Genomic DNA, 20,490 nt, shown 5'->3' with positions numbered 1-20,490 from the left:
GCCTCACCTGTAGATACAGAATGCATAACTCAGGACCAATGATATCTCTTTCCACAAAGTAGTTCTGATAAGTTCAGAGTTCTGAAAGTCTAATGGGTCATCTGGCCAGTGATAAAAATCTGAATTCTGAGTATTTCAACCAGATACCAAGACTGGTACATTCTTCAGCTTGAAGGCCAAAGCCCCTAATGCTCTGATTGCCTTCTTACTGATTCCGAGGGCATACCTTGAGGAGAAAGTACACACACTTCTCTAGTTTTGCTACTATTCTTCCTTATGCAAAATCAAAACAAAAAGCAACAAAACAAGTCTTTGAGAGAAATACCAAAACAAACAGAAAGCAGGCCCCGAATAGCCATATGTCACATGCATAAGACTAATCTAGATTCTAATACTTAAATATCTTCTGGTCACCTTTTGACTCTACTCATGACCATCCATTGCACATAAAAATGTAGTATCATTTGGAAATATTTTGTATTTGTATTCACAACAGTCAAAAATTGGAGACACCCATATGCCCAGCAATATATTAATGGATTAATATATGCACACACATACACAAAATGAAGTAGCCATGCCAAAGCAAGATATCCTGTCATTTGAAGCAACGTGGATTGCCCTTGAGCACATTACAGTGAGAAAAATCAGACAGAGAAAGACAAATAAAGATAAAGACATTTTTGCAAAGACAAATATGTGAATTTTTAAAACTAAAACACACACACAAAATATTACTTAGATTTGCACCAGTGGAAGTCAAGGGAATGACTGATGGTGATAAAGGGTACAAACTTGTAAAGAGTTGCACTTGTAATGAGTAGTGCATTTCAGAGATCTAATGCACTACATAACAAATACAGACAATAAAACTGTATTACAATTATGTAATGTGATGAATATCACAGAGGAGCAACACCATATGATATAAAATGTATCAAAACAGCATGCCACACACCTTAAATTTATACAATGTTCATGTCAAGATTATTTAAGTTATGTTGCAAAATATAACACACATTTCAAAAGTAGTGTACATTTGAACTATTAATTATAAAGCAAGCACCTTGATAACTTGGTCAAGGAAAAGAACATAGTTAAACCCCCAGAAGGGAACTTTACTCCTACTGGATGCTATCATAATCCTAGCTTTTTGGGAAATCACTATCTTGCTTCTCACTGTTTTTAATATCATTTATTTGCCTCTATCAGCAATAGTTTTGTCTATTTTGAACATCATAGGAAATGCTTCCGAGATCAGACAAGATTGGGCACATTCAGGATGGTATAGCCGTAGACAGAAAATGAACTACATAGTATTCATTTATGAATGTATGTGTAACTTGCTCTTATTCAACATTAAACTTGAGGTAACTGAGATTGGCTACTAAAAGATTTCTACTTCCCTGTATCCATCCATGTCTGGGAGTACGTCTTTAATCTAACTTTTATGCTGAAAATCATTTTTGCTCATTTTTCTCCTTTGAAGATGGAAGGTGAAAGCTGATCAGCATCCTCTAAGACCCATTAATCTTTCTGAAGATTGTTGACATTCATTTGTTTTTTCTTTCAGCAGGCTCAGTAATTGCACTTTTCCTTCAACATTGCCTCACAGGCTTGCTACTCTAGTCCTTCAATAATCTTTCCAATAAAGCCATATTGAATGGCTCCAGATACAATTTTCCCCAGAAAACAATCTCAGGAGATAATTTTGTAAGTGAATATCAAGTTAAAATGGGGCAAAGTTCTTCCCCCTGGATTTCTCCAAAAGGTGAAAAAATTGCCATTAATTAACTTCTAATAGATGATGCTTTCAGACATTTCCTGGGAGACATTAGAGAGTAGTATGCCTGTCTTTCAAATACAAACATTTCACATGTAATTGCTTCTAGTTATTGCTTGTCATATCTATCATTGTTAAAGACAGTATGGCCTATGGAGTCTTATTGGTTCTATGAAAAATGGGCTCTGAAAACCAACATTTGCTAGATCTTGCTAGTTGGCTCTTATGACTTCATTTTTTCATCTCTGCAACCAACATCTTCTCAAATTTTTTCTTAGTTCTCCTCCTCATTTAAAAATGGAAAAGTTATGCTACAGTACGGATTGACCATGAACACTTTGTGCTATGCTAGCAAAGTAAATTAAATAAAAATGGATATATACACTCACTATGCGGCAACTTCATATGAAGTATTATAAGGTAAAAAATTAATAGGAACAGAAAATAGATGGGAGGTTTCTAGGGGGAGAAGAAGGGAAAATGGGGAGTTAGTATTGAATACTTCCAGAGCTTCAATTAGGTAGGAAAGAATTCTAAAGGTGAATGGTGGTGATAGTTGCATATTTTAAAAAATTATTGCTAATGCCAAAGAACTTTAAACTTAAAACTATTAAAATGGTAAAACTTTATTAGGCATCTTTTACTGTAAGGAAAACTAAAATTTAGAAACATTGGAGAGATATTGTAAAAGGAGAGGAGAGAAATGAAGAGAGGGAAGGACAAAAGTACAGAGAAAGGAAGAAAAATAAACAAAAGAATGAAAGTAATATATCTCTGCTTCTTCTCAATCTCCATTTCTGATCTACTAAGAAAACAAAGAAACATATAACATACAGAGCAGTGTTCATGGTCTCTGATTTATCTTGAGATCCCTGATATTCTTGAGAACGTGAACTTGTGAATTTGCAGAAAGATGCATGATTTGTTAAGGAAAAGAAAATGGAGCTTGTAGGGGACAGTTTCCTTATCTTTATGTTTTAAATGTAACTCTATGGCCTAGTTTGATCTTTCCTTTCTCCTCAGTAGAAAAAAAAAAAACCCCTAATGTTCTTCTCTTTCCTGCAGACAATTTTGATTTATTTCTTTTTTAAAGACACAACTCATAGGAGTCTTTCTGTAACTCAAGGAGTACAGCTTTAAAAAGAATACCAAAAACGGTTTCAGCAGCTGTACATCTAGTGCTGAACCACTTCCCACTCTCGGGAGTCTCAGTGCATATGTGACAAAAACAAGAGACAACACATCAAGACATTTATAAAATAAACTACTTTGATGTCCAAAAATGGAGTCCTATGAAGAGGTGGATTTTGGAACTGATTTCAGTAACTGACACCCTGTCTTCCAGTTTCTAAACTCACTTTTAAGGAATAGCCAACGGTGTAAAAATCTAAATACAAAAATCAGAACAAAAATCATTCTAATAAAGACCGTTATTTATCTTAGTGACTGCAAATAATCTGGTAAATCTTTTGGGTTTTAGTTATTTTTGTATCTCAAATCCTGAAGTGAAACTCACTCTAGGCAACAGATAGTAAGGAAATCTGGTTACTTCTGGGACATATTGGTTTTGAGATTTTTTTTCTTTTTGGTTCACACCCAGTGATGCTCAGGGGTTACTCCTGGCTCTGCACTCAAGAATTACTCCTGGTGGTGCTTCGGGCACCATATGGGATGCTGGGAATCAAACGCGGGTCGGCCACGTGCAAGGCAAACGCCCTACCCACTGTGCTATTGCTCCAGCCCCTGGGACATACTGGTTTTGACTTAACAACCATAAAGTGAAAAATCTGAGAGCTGACAACTCATTCTAGAAACCACTATGTTCTCTCCTAAGAATAAAGAACTTTCCTTGATGTTCCTTAAAGTTCACTGCTCCTCAGAACTGTGAGGAAGGGAAAGTCTAACTCCTAAGCATATCCTTTGCCCCTTGTCTCCATTACTCTTCCACGTAAAGAGGCTATGGCCTTAGAGTCTCCTCCTCACCCTACAACCATCATCCAATTCTACTTTCTACATCCTTAGTACAAAATAAATGATTACTAAGAGTTATTACCTTTAATAATATATGCATTTGTTAGGTACCAAAGCATAAATTAAATTAATGAAGCTATAATTATGATAGCATTTCAGATATCAGGAGAATTGACAAGGAAGGAAGTGTAGTGGAGAGGTAGTGAGATAATGGTAACTGGGTGGCTTTTGAAATCACAGGTCACTAATAATTTCCTGGTCTACTTATTCAGAAAACTGGCTCTTTGATAAGATTTAGTCCGGAAAGGAAGAAGAAAACTCACTAGTGAATATTTACTAATCCTTTCCTTAAAATATCCTAGTCATGACTCTAATTTCAAAATAAGTGGAAAACAGACTAAACTGAGAACACTGATTTTATTTCAAACTATGTTGATTGCTTTTCCCTTTGAGAGTTTCATTTGTTTATCAGCAGAAATTCTTGGGCTTATTCTGAGAAATGCCATTCATTTCTGGCCAACAAGTCATGGACAATGGGTGGGGTAGTGGAGGCAGCTCCCCACGGGAGGGTCAATCTTTCTGGACATGACAGCCAGGGGCTCTGAATGGCAGAAGATGGAGGTTTGGCGTGGGAGCTCTGGGAAAGCAGGAAACCTGCCAGTGAGCACATGTTACCAAAGGGTTGGTGCTGGGAAAGTGTCACACAGGCAAATTATGTTTACAGAGGCACCTATGCTCTCTGTTATCATAACATTGCATCAGTATTCATTGAAGTGCTTGCTTAAAATGTTCAATTTCCAGTGCAGTCCAAATGTATCAGATTATTCAGTATAGATCAAGGTGCATTTTCTTAAATCATCTAATGTGATCCTAAACACACTAAAATTTGGATAACAAGTGTTTGAGGCCTTGTTCTAAAATGATCTGCCACCATAAAGAACTACTACAAAATAAGATAACATATATCCCAATAATTTTATAATATAAATAACATCTTTAAAGTGAATAGCATAACATTAGATGTTCATACTAAATAATGCTAATCCTTCAAACTCTTTCACCAAAAAACTAAACACTGTGACTGGATAAGTTTGTAAATTAATGCATCCCATATACCTTGGGCCGGAGCGATAGCATAGGGACTGGAGCCATAGCATAGCAGGTAGGGCATTTGCCTTGCACGCGACCAACCTGGGTTCAATTCCTCCATCCCTCTTGGAGAAGCCGGCAAGCTAGCAAGAGTATTCCGCCCTCATGGCAAAGCCTGGAAAGCTACCTGTGACGTATTCGATATGCCAAAAATAGTAACAACAAAGTCTCACAATGGAGACATTACTGGTGCCCGCTCAAGAAAATCGATGAATGGGAGGACAGTGCTACAGTGCCCATATACCTCATTTAAATTTATAATTTATACTAATATATTAAATACTTCTATAGGATCTGAATTAAAACATGTTTAACTTTTTCTGTTCCATAAACTATCACTCACAGAACTAATGAATATCAAATGAGTCTCTGGCCATTTTCAAACTCTGGCCTCTGACAATTTACAGGGGTTCTATCTATTCTATTTCTAACATTCATTCTAGTAATATTTCATTTCAACTTAATATCCTATTGTACTTAGGCCTACTGGGTAATATAAGAAGCAAGTAATAATGTAAAACATCTGTTATCCAGAGACCAACATCTTAACATTATCTGGATTTTGATAGCTCTGAATCTCAAACAGAGTGATTTTTATTTATTTATTCATTTAGTTTTGAATTAATTTTCTTATAGCTTGGGTAACCTGCTCACACGGCAGAGTCTGGCAAACTCCCCGTGGCATACCCAATATGCCAAATACCAGTCACAATGATGGGTCTCATTCTCCTAACACTGAAAGATCCTTTAATATGGCACTTTTTAAAAAATCTCAGGGCTAGGATGAAGGAGACGTTTACTGGGGCCTGCTTGAGGCAATCGATGAACAACAGGATGGTCGTGATCGTGATAGCTTGGTTAATACATAAACATTATTAACATTTATGACATTTATGTATAATGTTATTGCACCCAAATACTACCAAAATTTCAAGAACTCTCCACCAGTGCTCTTATATCACTTCTACTGTATCTATGTCATCTTATATAGTTTGTTTCTGCTATGATATAGTTTCACATATTCTAAACTTGTTTATATGCAACTAACAAATAAACATCGAGTAATATTGGTATATGATACAATCTGCATTAGTTCATATATGATTTCCCCCCAAATTAATAATTCCTCCCACCAACTGACAATAGCTAAATTCCAAGTATTCTAATGCAACTAAAATTAGCAAATCATGAAGTATTTATCCTATTCCAATTCACCCACATTCCTCCTCTTGGCCCAGTTTGATCAGAAGCTCTTTTAAATGCTTATTAAATGATTTTCTCTAATCTTTGTAATTTTTTCTGTCTTTATAACTCAAAGGTTTCGTGTCTTCTTTATATCCCTTTCCTTCCAGATAATATCACGATTTTAAAAGGTAAATCCATAGTCACTGAATGATTCTTCTATTTACTGGAAGTCTAAGATGCATTTTCAAACTATGCTAGCATATTACTAGCATGGCTGTTTTTGTAAACACTTCGACTACAAAGTTGTTAAAGCTTCTAGTTTTTTATTCATATTTTCCTTTAATTGTTTTTACAGGAAATTTTGAAGTACGTGATGATTTTCAGAAATTTACATATTGCATTATGGAAGAAATCCATCTATGTCCTTGCTACATTTGTTCAAAAATTTTCCTTTATTTTTCAGAAGAAATTTTGAAGTATGTGAGGATTTTTGGAAATATACATACTGCATTACTGCAGAAATGCCTGCATTCTCTATTCAGGTTGCTACATCTGCAATCTGACTTTTAACAAGGAAGAAATAGTACAGGAATTCCATCTTCTATTTATGGGAACCAACAGACCATAGTAAATCACTGGAAATGCAGCTTCCTTAAATGGACTTGGAATTAAAAGACTTGGGTGAATGGGTGCCTCTCCTGGCATAGCTACAACTACTCGTCCCATTAAATACTATCATAGAATTGGGGGCTGAATTTGTCTCAGTGCTAAAGCACTTGCTTTGCTTGTGTTACTCACAGAACCGATAAAACAAAAAAAAATCTTAGAGTTAGACTTTTTCACATGTAGTCAAAAGAGACCACTGTGAACTGATTCTTTGGTCACAGATCAAATCAGATATTTTGGAAATTTTATAACATTTTAATTACCCAAGAATGCTGGAATACCTCTAAGTAAGTCCAATTTTATTTATTCTGAATGGCGAAATATTAGTAGACTAAACAAAGAGAAAGTCTTAAAATATTATTTAAGGAGCTGGAGCGATAACACAGTGGGTAGGGCATTTGCCTTGCATGTGGCTGACCCAGTATCGATTCTCAGCATCACACATGGTCCCCCGAGCACCGTCAGAAGAAATTTCTGAGTGCATGAGCCAGGTATAACCCCTGTGTATTGCTGGGTGTGAACCAAAAAGCAAAAAAATTATGATTTAAGATATTTTAGGGATAAAATAAGAAAATGCTCATATTGTTTTTCGCTACCTTCTCCATTTGCAACTCCACTCCTCTCAAAGAAAAGATACAGAATTTCATTCTGACAAATTTTGAATGATCAGGGACTATAGAGACTCCTGCTTAAAAACAGGGATGCAGGTTGTATACTTTTGACTTTTTCATTAAGAATGTTCTAACTTCCATGTAACATTAATTTCCTTAGGTCCAATAGAGCCTTACAGCATACTACCAAGTCTTGACATTTTGCGGTGAAGATGGGGAAGTGGTGATGGGAAAAAATTGTTTGCTCTCAATAGTTGTCAGTACAGACTGCCCTCAGTCCACCTCCTGCCTCAGTAATTCAGAAAAAAAAGCAGATTTCATGATCTGATGTTTTATGATAGCAGGGATTGCAGGGGTAAACTTCAAATTTAGATATAAACCTTGAAATTTTCAGGAGTAGTGAGTTTAAAAGCTGAAGTCAAGTGCCAAACAAGTAGGTGAATATGAATCCTCCATACTTTTCAGTGGAAGGTGAGTTATAAGCATGACTGGCAGGGCTATCTGCTGCAACAATAATTATTCAAGTTAACATATTCTAAAGTCAATGCTGCTATAGGAGAGCATGTCAAACACACACCTTGGATTTTCTTGCTTTCTCTTTTTTAAAAGGAGTTCATCATTAACTTAGATTTAACTGATATATTTTAGGTAAGGACATTTTTATCACATTATCTCCCACTGGAGTAAGAGAATATATTTGAGCTTCTATCACAGAGTAAACATTCCTGTGGCCCTAAGCCATAAAATTCCTCATGACTGATAATCACTGGGGCAGACGGGACACAGGAGCATCATTACGTGCATTGCCCAGTCTCAAGTAGAATTGTGCCAACTCAGAAGGGTAGGTACATTTTTATTTTAAGAAATATTCAATAAAGAGACTAAAATTCTCTGTATCCAAATATTCTGGTTTTTAATTACCACAATGTCCCAACTTATTCCTTTAATTAGCCTCCATTTAATCCTGTTATCATTTAAACATGTTCATCCTGATTTTACCTTCAAAAGAAAGTCTAGCCATTTTTCATTCTGGTTCAACATAATAGAGAGAGCATTATAAGAACAACCTCAAATTTTGTTCAAAACAAAGAATAGACGAAATTTTTTTAAAAAAAAAACAAGAAATAAAACTTAAAATCTACTGATACCAGGATACTCTCGGTAGCTTGCTGGGCTCTCTGAGACGGACGGAGGAATTGTACCCAGGTAGGCCCCATGCAAGGCAAATGCCCTACTTGCTGTGCTATCGCTCCAGATGGGGGAAATGTAATTATTAAAAAATAAAAAGACACAAAATCCAACGACTGTGCCAAATATAAAAAGACTGGCAAAGGAAGTAACATAATAGGAGACTAACACCTAAAGACGGTAAAGATAAGGGTCAGGAGGATCACTCCACGGCTTGGAAGCCTGTCTCACATGCTGGGGGAAAGGCAGCTAGGATACAGAAGGGACCACTAAGTAAATGGTGGTTGGAGGGTTCGCTCAGGATGATAGGTGTGCGCTAAAAGTAGACTATGGACCAAACACGATTGCCACTTAGTACCTGTATTGCAAACCATAACCCCCAAAAGTAGAGAGTAAGAGGGAATGTGCCTGCTACAGAGGCAGGGGATGGGAAAGGGTGGATGTGGTGGGAGGGATGCTGGGAATATTGGTCATGGAGAATGGATATTGGTGGAGTGATGGGTACTTGAACATTGTATGACTGAAACATAGTCACAAAAAATTGTAAGTCTGTAACTGTATCTCATGGTGATTCATTAAAATAAAATTTTAAAAATTCTGAATGGACGCAATATCAGAAGCAATATATCTTCAATTATGGGGGTTTGGGGTTACATTAAAATGCAAAAGTATCAATATTGAAAACCACAGTGCCCAAAAGGAAAGAGAGAAGAAAATCACCAGCCATACAGGCAGGCAGAGGTTGGGTGGTGAGGGGTGATGGGAGGAAACCTGGGGACACTGGTGTTAGAAAATGTACACTGCTGGAGGGATGGGTTTTGGAATACTGTATGACTTAAATCCAGTCATGAAAAGCTTTGTTAAAATATTTTGAATGTTACATAAAAAGAATGCGGGTTCCAGGGCCGAGATCTCCAAGCCTACTCGGATTGGGGCCGAGCATCCTCCACCCAGATCCTCCAAATTCCAGTAGGCCGGGGTCACACCCACCAACTGGCCCCCTGGCGCCGTGTAATCCCATCAACGGCCAAGACTCAGAGACTATAAAAACCAGCTCTTGGAAGAGAACAGTGCAGTCTCCTGCCTCCGCACCTGGCTGTCCTCGCCGGGGCCCCTTGGAGGGGAGCGGGTTGAGCTTTCCTCCCAGCCCCGACCAGGGCTCTGGCAGCTGAAGACCTCCAGAACCAGCCACCACCATGCTGAGACCACTCTCCGCACACATGAAGGTACTGGCAGAGGGACAAAGCCACGTGGGTTCCGGGGCCAAGATCTCCAAGCCTACTCGGATTGGGGCCGAGCATCCTCCACCCAGATCCTCCAAATTCCAGTAGGCTGGGGATGTTTAGATGTTTAGTTTTTAAAAAGCTACTGTTACTTGGATCATACGTCAAAACTACAACATTTTGTTCAGAACTCTTTTTTTAAAATTTGATTGAATCACCGTGAGATAGTTACAAGCTTTCATATTTGGGTTACAACCACACAATGATCAAACACCCATCCCTGCACAAGTGCACATTCCCCACCACCAATATCCCCGATATACCCCCCCATCCCACCTTCCCCCTGCCTCCATGGCAGACAATATTCCCCACATTCTCTCTCTACTTTTGGGCATTATGGTTTGCAATACAGATGCTGTGAGGTTATCATGCTTGGTCCTTTATATACTTTCTGCACACATCTCTCATCCCGACTGGTTCCTCAAATGATCATTGTCTTAGTGATCCCTTCTCCGTTCCATCTGCCACCTCCACTTTGCTCATGTTTGCTCAGAACTCTTAAAGTTCTGGGGAAATCTCTCACTTCTTACAAAGATACCATTTATATCTCAGACCAATGCTTCATTATGTTTTAGGATTTATAGATCCCTTTATGAATACAAGGAAGGATATGGATCCCCTATAAAGAAATTTACATGCATATACATTTATATCAAAAACTAGAAACAAAATTTTAAAGGGCCCACTGAACCCTTAAAATCCACCTATAAACCCCAACTAAAAAAGCCCTGTCCCAGAGGGAAAAGAATTGACTAACACGAGTATAAGGCTTCTGCTACCCTAAAACTGTCACTATCTTTTTCCGAGGACTTCTATCATGCATTCTGAATCATCCATCATATGGCAGCCAGGCCTCAGTCAGATGTGAATAAAAAGTCATGAGGGAGACCTGCTTCAGACCACCAAAGAATTAAAAACCATGGAAATACATGTACTAAAAGCTTTCTCTAAAAGTTTGCCTGTCTCCCCGCTTATAGTCTCTGTTAACAATGTGGATATAAGTGTGCAGTCTGGAAGAGGTGGCTATTCAACAACAGGCAGAATTATACTATACTATTTATAATATTTACTGGTTAAGTTTATCTGATTTATAAACAGCCCCTCCTCATTTAGAAGCTATGTACAGATGCAATTCTGGCACTAATTGCATAGAACACATGCTACCAAATGCAATACTCCTGGTACCTGATGTTCCTGGCAGGAAGAGGCTGTTTATAATAAAGACCTGTGTAACACAATTCCCTTCCCCCACTGACATCAATTTTTAATGGTTAAAAGTTGAATTAAATCCAGTTACTGGGTACTCGGTAACTTATTAGAGCCTAAAATGTGCCTAGCTTGGGATATTGACAGTATTTAGGGGCTAGGATGAGTTGCCCAAAGGTATCCTACTATTATCTCTCTGGAATTACACCCTCTGAGGAATAAAGGAGATGGGGTAGTTGGATGGAGGAGGGAGACATGAGACCATAGTTTAAGATAAATTAAGTTACCTGAACAGCGAGGACAGCACAGATGAGGTATATGCACGGGAGAGAGACAATGAAGACTTGGACATCTAACTCGGCTACAGAGAACATTTCCATTCTGAAAGACAGAAAGCAACAAATATATAAATAAACATTTTTCTAGGGAAACATTTTGCCTATTTGGGAGATAGTCAGGCAGGGAATCACCCAGATAGTGTATACACATTCCAGAGAAGCTGAATGAAATCACCATTATCTTTCCTTTCTCATCACTAGCACCTAATTTGAACTGTTTGATAGCATGCTGGCATAGTTTTATAATACTCGGATCATTGCTACTACAGTGTTCAAAACCTCCCACAATTAGTGGGAGGCTTATTCTACCTACCTCTGTGGCATATCTATCATTCCCCAGCTTGAGATGCAGAGCCTAGTTTGACTTCATTATCACTTGTTCAATGCCCTGGAAGGGAAGGGATGAGTTACAGGTCCATTGAGCTGCTACCCACACCAGACAAAAAGCATCTCTAGCATATGGATCCTCAACTGGTTCATTACACTGTGTGACTCCTCTTTCCATTTCACTCGAGTTGCTTTAAAGAAAAGTCTAGAGCTTGTAATTATATCTAGCACCCCCTCTTATTTAAGTTACAAACAATATTTCTAGCTCTGACAGCTCTCAACCATTTCTAGAACACAGGAAAACTTCAGAAAAAAATTTGCATTAATAATTTCCATCCATAATTCATTTGAAGCAAGTGTTCCTTGTGTTCCTCAATCTTTTGTGAGGAAGGATATGATGAAGATGGAGGAAGAGAAGATGCTTAGAGGGTACAAGAGATAGTTCAATGGACCAGAGAGAACATTTTGCATTCAGGATACCCACGTTCAAGCCATAGTACTTCATATAGTCTCCTGAACACCCCAACAATGTTCCCTGAGCAGTAAACCAAGAACTAACTCTAAGTACTACTGGGTGTGCCCCCACCCCACCCCCAAAAAAGAAAGAGAGAAGATTCCAGGCACTTAAACTGCTTGCATTGAAATCTTAATAACATGTCACTGCTCTGCAGGCAGCAAAACCTCAGATCCCAAGGGTTAGCTATCCACTTCAAATGAGTTAGGTCAAGAATCTGAAACAATCATGATATAGAAGGCAGCTAAACTATCCCCAGGTGATTGAATAACTGCCCTAGCGACTTATGGAGAGGTTTCTTTTATCCAAATCTGAAACATCTTAACATACACTTTTTATCATGTACTTTCTGAAATTCTGGAGTGCTGCTACTTGTGCAAACACTATAGAACTTCCTATATAACTTCCTCGCAGTGCTCCTCAATATCCCTGATACCATCTTGAAATAAGATCACCAACAAATATAATAAACCATTCTTCCTGACTGAAATCATGCTAATTTCTCCATAGTGCTTTGTACTAAATATCTGTTCTAGAGTTAATAAATTAATAAAATAATAACTAAAATGGTAGAAATGATTATGATGAAACAACAGTAGTAATATTTCTTGAATGTTGACTGTTGTCACTGCTTTGAATTGATTTAAATGAATTAGTAAATTTAATCCTTCCACAACTCTATCAAGTAGGCAATATTATAATCTTATTTTAAAGAAGCTAAAAGAATACTAGATGTCAAATAACTTGTTCAAAGTAACATGGGTTATAGGTAGCACAGTCAGAGTTGGGAATTTCATGTATGCAGACCCCAAAGCTGTACACAGATCAGGGCATGTCAAAGCTTACACATTCTTAAAATCCTAAAAAACCAGGATCCAGAGGTAATACAGTGAGTAAGGTGATTTCTTTGCACACAGCTGATATGATTTTGATCCCCAGAGCTCCAAGTAGTCCCTTGAGCATCACTAGGAATGATCCCCAAGAACACCCATGAGTAAGCGTGGCTAGGTATGGACCAAAAATGGAAAAAAAAAATTTTAGATGTCCAATTTCCTGTTCAAATGTAAAATTAATTAGGTCTACATGGGACTGTTTGGGCTCTAGGGAGAGGGTTCTATTTGTTTCTAAAAAGCACTGGCAGTTTTTCTAAATTAAACACATGGAAATTAAACAGTGCGCTATTAAACAACGAGTGGCTTAGACAGGAAATTAAAGAGGAAATCAAAAGATTCCTAGAAACGAATGAAAATGAGGACACGAGTTACCAAAACTTATGGGACACAGCAAAAGCTGTGTTAAGAGGAAAGTTTATAGCTCTACAAGCATTCCTCAGAAAGGAGGAGCGAGCCCACATAAATAAACTAACCTCACAGCTTAAGAACTTGGAGAAGGACCAACAAAAGGAGCACAACCCTAACAGGAGGAAGGAAATAATAAAACTCAGAGCAGAGATTAACGAGATGGAAACCCAGAAAACAATCCGAAAGATCAATGAAACCAAGAGCTGGTTCTTTGAGAAAATTAACAAAATCGATAAGCCCCTAGCAAAACTCACAAAGAAAGGGAGAGAGAAAACCCTAATAAACCGAATCAGAAATGAAAAGGGGGTCATTACAACAGAAACTACAGAAATTCAAAGGATCCTCAGGGAGTACTTTGAAAAGCTTTATGCCACGGAACATCAAAACCTCGAGGAAATGGATAAATTCCTAGACTCCTACATACTCCCAAGGCTGAACCAAGAAGACCTGGAATACCTGAACAGACCTATCACCATCAAGGAAATTGAAATGGTAATAAAAAGTCTCCCCAAGCACAAAAGCCCTGGTCCGGATGGATTCACCAGTGAATTCTTCCAAATCTTTAAAGAAGACTTACTCCCAATCCTCTTTAAGCTTTTCCATGAAATTGAAATATCAAATACACTTCCGAACAGTTTCTATGAAGCAAATATCACACTGATACCAAAAGCAGACAGATATACCACAAAGAAAGAGAACTACAGGCCGATATCCCTGATGAACACAGATGCAAAGATCCTCAACAAACTACTAGCAAATAGAATCCAACTACTCATCAAAAAGATCATACACCATGACCAAGTAGGATTCATCCCAGGGATGCAAGGATGGTTCAACATTCGGAAATCAAACAACATAATCCATCATATCAACAAAAGAAAAGATAAAAACCATACGATCATATCAATAGATGCAGAGAAAGCATTTGACAAGATCCAGCACCCCTTTATGATGAAAACCCTAGCCAAAATGGGTATAGAGGGGACTTTCCTCAACATCGTTAAAGCCATCTACCATAAGCATACAGCAAGCATCATCCTCAATGGGGAAAAACTGAGAGCCTTCCCTCTAAGATCAGGGACAAGACAGGGATGCCCACTCTCTCCACTGCTGTTCAATATAGTACTGGAAGTACTTGCAATAGCGATTAGGCAAGAAAAGGATATTAAGGGCATTCAGGTAGGAAAGGAAGAAATCAAGCTCTCACTATTCGCAGATGATATGATACTATACTTAGAGAACCCTATAACCTCCACCAAAAAACTCCTAGAAACAATAGACTTGTATAGTAAAGTTGCAGGCTATAAAATCAATACCCAAAAGTCCATGGCTTTCCTATACGCAAACAGTAAGAGAGAGGAAAGCCATATGAAAAAAATCAATCCCGTTCACAATTGTGCCCCAGAAAATCAAGTACCTAGGAATCAGCTTAACTAAGGAAGTAAAGGACCTGTACAAAGAAAACTACAAAACGCTACTTCAGGAAATAAAAGAGGACAAGAGGAAGTGGAAAGATATCCCCTGCTCATGGGTTGGGAGACTTAACATTGTCAAAATGGCAATACTACCGAAAGCACTGTACAAATTCAATGTAATTCCTATAAGGATACCCATGACATTCTTCAAAGAAATAGAGAAAACACTCCTGAAATTTATATGGAACAATAAACCCCCACGAATAGCTAAAGCAATTCTTGGGAAAAAGAAAATGGGAGGAATCAACCTCCCTAACTTCAAACTTTACTACAAAGCGGTAATAATCAAAACAGAATGGTACTGGAACAAAAGCAGAACTGCAGACCAATGGAACAGAGTTGAATACACTGACATCTCCCCTCAATCATATGAGCATCTAATCTTTGATAAAGGTGCAAGAAATGTGAAGTGGAGTAAGGAAAGCCTCTTTAACAAATTGTGCTGGCATCACTGGACGGCTACATGCGAAAAAATGGGCTCAGAACTCTGCCTAACACCATGTACAAAGGTAAGATCAAAATGGATTAAAGACCTCAACATCAGACCAGAAACCAGAAGATATATTGAAGACAAAGTTGGCAAAACCCTCCATGACATTGAGGCTAATGGTATTTTCAAAGATGACACGCCACTGGCTGAACAAGTGAAAACAGAGATAGATAAATGGGACTATATTAAACTAAGAAGCTTCTGTACCTCCAAAGAAACAGTGACCAAAATACAAAGACAGTCTACAGAATGGGAAAGAATATTCGCCGAATACACATCTGACAAGGGGTTGATATCAAGGATATACAAAATACTGGTTGAACTCCACAAGAAGAAAACATCCGACCCCATCAAAAAATGGGGCAATGAAATGAACAGAAACTTTCTCAAAGAAGAAATCCGAATGGCAAAAAAGCACATGAGAAAATGCTCTATATCATTAATCACCAGGGAGATGCAGATCAAAACCACAATGAGATACCATCTCACACCTCAGAGACTGGCCCACATTCAAAAGAACAAAAGCAACCGATGCTGGCGCGGATGTGGCGAGAAAGGGACACTCCTTCACTGTTGGTGGGAATGCCGACTGGTTCAGCCCTTTTGGAAAACAGTATGGACGTTCCTCAAAAAATTAGAAATTGAGCTCCCATTTGACCCAGCGATACCACTCCTGGGAATATATCCCAGAGAGGCAAAAATATGTAGCCGAAGTGACATCTGCACTTGTTTGTTCATTGCAGCACTCTTTACAGTAGCCAGAAACTGGAAGAGACCTGAGTGCCCAAGAACAGATGACTGGTTAAAGAAAATTTGGTACATCTACACAATGGAGTACTATGCAGCTCTTAGAAAAGATGAAGTCATGAACTTTACATACAAGTGGTACAATATGGAAAGTATCATGCTAAGCGAAATGAGTCAGAAAGAGAGGGATAGACATAGAAAGATTGCATTCATCTGGGGGATATAAAATAACAAAATATGAGATTAATACCCAAGAATAGCTGAGATCAACACCAAGAGAATTACTCCATAGCTTAGAGGCCAGCCGGGTATTCTAGGGGAAAGGACAATTCAGATAGAAAAGGGAACACCAAATGGAGGGTGTTTGGAGGATCCTCCCAGGAGGGGAGATGCAGGTTGAAAATAGACTGGACTGAACATGTTCGCCACTCAATGCCTCTTTTGCTGATCACAACACCCAAAAGGAGAGAGAGAACAAAAGGGAATGCCCTGCCACAGTGGCGGGGGGATGGGGGGATGGGGGGGAGGGATATTATCCTGGTGGTGGAAAATGGGCACTGGTGGAGGGATGGGTATTTGATCGTGGTATGACCGAGATCCAAGCACAAAGATTTGTAAATCTACAACTGTACCTCATGGTGTTTCACTAATAATAAAAAAATTAAAATAAATAAAAATAAATTTAAAAAAAGATGCACCCCTCCCCAAGTGTTATATATTTGAAGTCAATTATAAGCCAATAAAATTTAATTTAGAAAAATGGAAAAAAAAGAGCACTGGCAGTTTTCCTGAAAGTCTCAAGTGAGACTTGGAAAACCATTATATCCAAAATTATCAATTTTTTTTTTTTTTGCTTTTTAGGTCACACGCGGCGATGCACAGGGGTTACTCCTAGCTTTGCACTCAGAAATTACTTCTGGCGGTGATCAGGAGTTCATATGGAATGCTGGGAATTGAACCCGGGTCGACCTCATTCAAGGCAAATGCCCTACCCACCGTACTATCACTCCAGCCCCCTAATTCTCAATTCTTAAGGTCTGTTTAAGAACTCCCTTCCCAACTTTCCCAGTATAGTAACTCTTCACCTGGGGTCATTTACTCCCTGTACAACTCTAATAATATATGGGGGTTATTTGGTCATCACAACTTTGTTATTGCTACTGAGGCATCTAGTGATTAAGGGATAGGGATCATAGTCAACACTCTACAATGCTCAGGATAGCCTCTCACACAGAAACAAATAATTATCTGGTCCAAAACATCAGCTATGTGGAAGTTTGTAGCATTATTAACAAGAGCCAAAGAAACCAGAGAATTCATCAGTAGATTATTGGATAAAGAGATGAAGTAGATTCATATAATTGAATACCATTCATTATAAAACTCTTGCCATTCACAATAAAATGGAAAGAGCTCTAGGGAATTATTTGAAGCAAAATAAATTAGAAGGAAAGACAAATATTAGACAATTTCACTTATGCGTGCAATATAAGGATCTAAAATCAACGAACAAACAAAATAAAGACACACCACTGAACAATGATAATAGAATTAAGGTAACCTGAGGATAAGGAGTTAGTTAAATGAAGGAGAGTTTTAAATATCAAGTCAAAACGTCACAAGGTGGGCAGAAAGATAGTATAGAGGCTAAGGCACCTGCCCTAAATGTTGCTGACACTGATTAGATTCCTGCAACTCAATATGGTCCCCCCCCCCAGCAACACCAGAAGTGATCTCTGAGTACAGAGCTATGAATTAGCTCCTAGCACTGCTGAATGTTCATCTTTATATCCCCCCCCCTAAAAAAAGAGGTACACGAGATTTCTTTTCTGTTCAAAAAAAAAAAAGGAAAAAAGAAAGTCTAGCCAAAGATATAATAGTATAGTTTGTTTAAAAGATATGGAATATATGTAAGTACAGGATATTATTCATTGCATAGATGGCATTCAAGTTCCCCAACACAATTTAATGCGAGTGTACAAGAAACAAAGGGAAGCTTTAAGAAGTCGAATCCTCAGGAGGTACAGACCAAGTTTTCAGTTCTTTTTTTTGTGATTTTTGGGTCACACCCGGCGTTGCACAGGGATTACTCCTGCTCATGCACTCAGGAATTACTCCTGGAAGTGCTCGGGGGACCATATGGGATGCTGTGAATCAAACCAGGGTTGCCACGTGCAAGGCAAACACCCTATCCGCTGTGATATCGCTCCAGCTCCTATAGTATCAATTCCAATACCGTTATTAACTGGGATGATAACAGAAAATATATGTGCCCAACTATTTAATATTTGAAGTGGCTTTCAAAAGATATGTTTTCTTGTCATTCAAATATTATAAGAATATACCTCCCCTCTGCTCCTACTATCAAGTTATTCTGCTTTCTCCCACCAACTTTCATACAACGTGGCAAGGAGATCATAACTATTTAACCACAGAAACAACCAAGAGATCTCATGAAAATCAAACTCAAAATCAACAGAGGTAAGCTAGAGGATAGTCATTTCCCTTTCAATCAGCTTCTTATCTTCATTTAGGCTTTTCTCATTCATCTTCTCTGAGTCATTTGGGCACTGAAAGCATCTCTGTATGTCAAAGACCCAAATGGAAGATCATATGCTTGGGCTATTGTACCTCTGAACAGATGCAGTTCACACAGTAAACCAGTCCATATGGTTCCAGGTAAGGATGCCATCTCTCACCCACTCTGTACTTCTTATCTTGAAACACACAATATGTCTCTGAATCTGTGAGAAAGGGTATTAAAATATTTCTCTTAGAAAACATACTAAATAATAACAATTTAAATACATTCACAGGTTACATCAATATTAGTATACATCAAAGGAAGAGTCATAGGCAATGGTTCTAGAACCCTCCCTTTACTGTGCATTTTATATGCCTTTCTTTTTAGATATTATCATGACCCACTAAGGTGGGTATTACTTTCAGTGTCATTTTGTTGATGAGGGACATCAAGAGCTTATAAGTATCTGACATGGAACTCAAAACTCAGGTTTTTTTCATAATGAAGTAAAAATCTTAACTACTTCTTTGTTATGATAGTAATAAAAAAAGGGAGCATGTCATGTGTCCTTTGGAAAAGGTTGTGCCCAGTACTTTGGAAATTCATGCTAATGACTAACCTGCTGACCTATCAGAACATTCTCCCTCTGGCTGTTGGTGATATATGAGTGATGGACTAAACACGTGGTGTTAGGTCCATGTTGTAAGTGGCTTTGCCCACACAGGATCACATCATTCAATTATTAAATAAATATTTGAACACTTACTCTTTGTGAGGCACTATATTAAGTGTTAGGGTGGGGTAATGGTGAGCAAAAATAACTCAGTCATTATTCTCATTCAGCTAACAGATTTTTTGTATTAAACAATTCCAAATTAACTCAAAAATAACGTCTTCTTTCCCTTTTTTGGGATAGATATTTTGGTAGCCATTATTAGTTACTGAGCACGTTGTCTGTTTCTTGTCTGATTTTACATGTTTTATTTTTCTATCAGTGTTAAATGTACTTAAAATTGTTCAACTTTTTTATTCTCTATCACATGGCCTGTGGAAAATAAATGCAAACGACTTACAAATATTGGTGAACAAATTTTTAAATCTTATGTTTTGCTTCCTCATTCCATTCTCCTGTACCTTCTGTACAAGGTCACAATAAGCCAAGATGCCTCTTGTTACAAACATTAATTTCTGCTACTTTTCTGCACACATATTCATGATTATCAAAATAGAAAAAAATACAAAGAAACAAGAAATTGGGAGAAGATGCATCTAACCAATAAAGTATTAGAATAAATAATGTATCAACATCACACATTTTAATTATTCTAATCAATAAAAAAGACTAACCAAGTCGACAGAAAAATTATATAATGTTATTTGAGTGTAATGAAGAAACACAATCATCAAGAAACAAAAATACAGGCAATGTCACTAGTAATTTGATACTCAAAGTGACAATGAGGTATCATTTCTAGTGAGAATGGTTTATACCAAAAATACTAGAAACGGGGCCAGAGAGATAGTACAGCATATAAGGCGCTTGCTTTGTATGTGGCTGCCCTGAATTCAATTCCCAGCTGGTTCCATCGCGGTCCTTCCATTGTTCATAAATTTGCTCGAGCGGGCCCAGTAACGTTTCCATTGGAGACTTTGTTGTTACTGTGTTTGGCGTATCGAATACATCACGGGTAGCTTGCCAGGCTCTGCCGTGTGGGCGAGATACTCTCCGTAG

At 38.0% G+C, this 20,490-nt stretch overlaps 1 protein-coding gene across 3 annotated transcripts in view; it reads right to left on the bottom strand.

Moving 5' to 3' along the window:
• CHRDL1 (chordin like 1) overlaps window positions 1-20,490 on the bottom strand; it is a 183,757-nt gene that overhangs the window by 98,912 nt on the left and 64,355 nt on the right. For all 3 annotated transcript variants that reach the window (XM_056125803.1, XM_056125804.1, XM_056125805.1), the window contains exons 3-4: window positions 18,866-18,978; window positions 11,330-11,423 (exon numbers count right to left, since the gene is read on the bottom strand). In XM_056125803.1, coding sequence (XP_055981778.1) covers window positions 11,330-11,423; window positions 18,866-18,978 — 207 coding nt within the window. The remainder of the gene's footprint in view (window positions 1-11,329; window positions 11,424-18,865; window positions 18,979-20,490) is intronic.

The sequence above is a fragment of the Sorex fumeus genome, unplaced genomic scaffold, assembly GCF_029834395.1.
Source record: "Sorex fumeus unplaced genomic scaffold, SorFum_2.1 ptg000058l, whole genome shotgun sequence".
NCBI classification, from domain to species: Eukaryota; Metazoa; Chordata; class Mammalia; order Eulipotyphla; family Soricidae; genus Sorex; species Sorex fumeus.
Note: the sequence above shows the minus strand (reverse complement) of the source record. Positions and strands in the feature narration are given on the sequence as shown.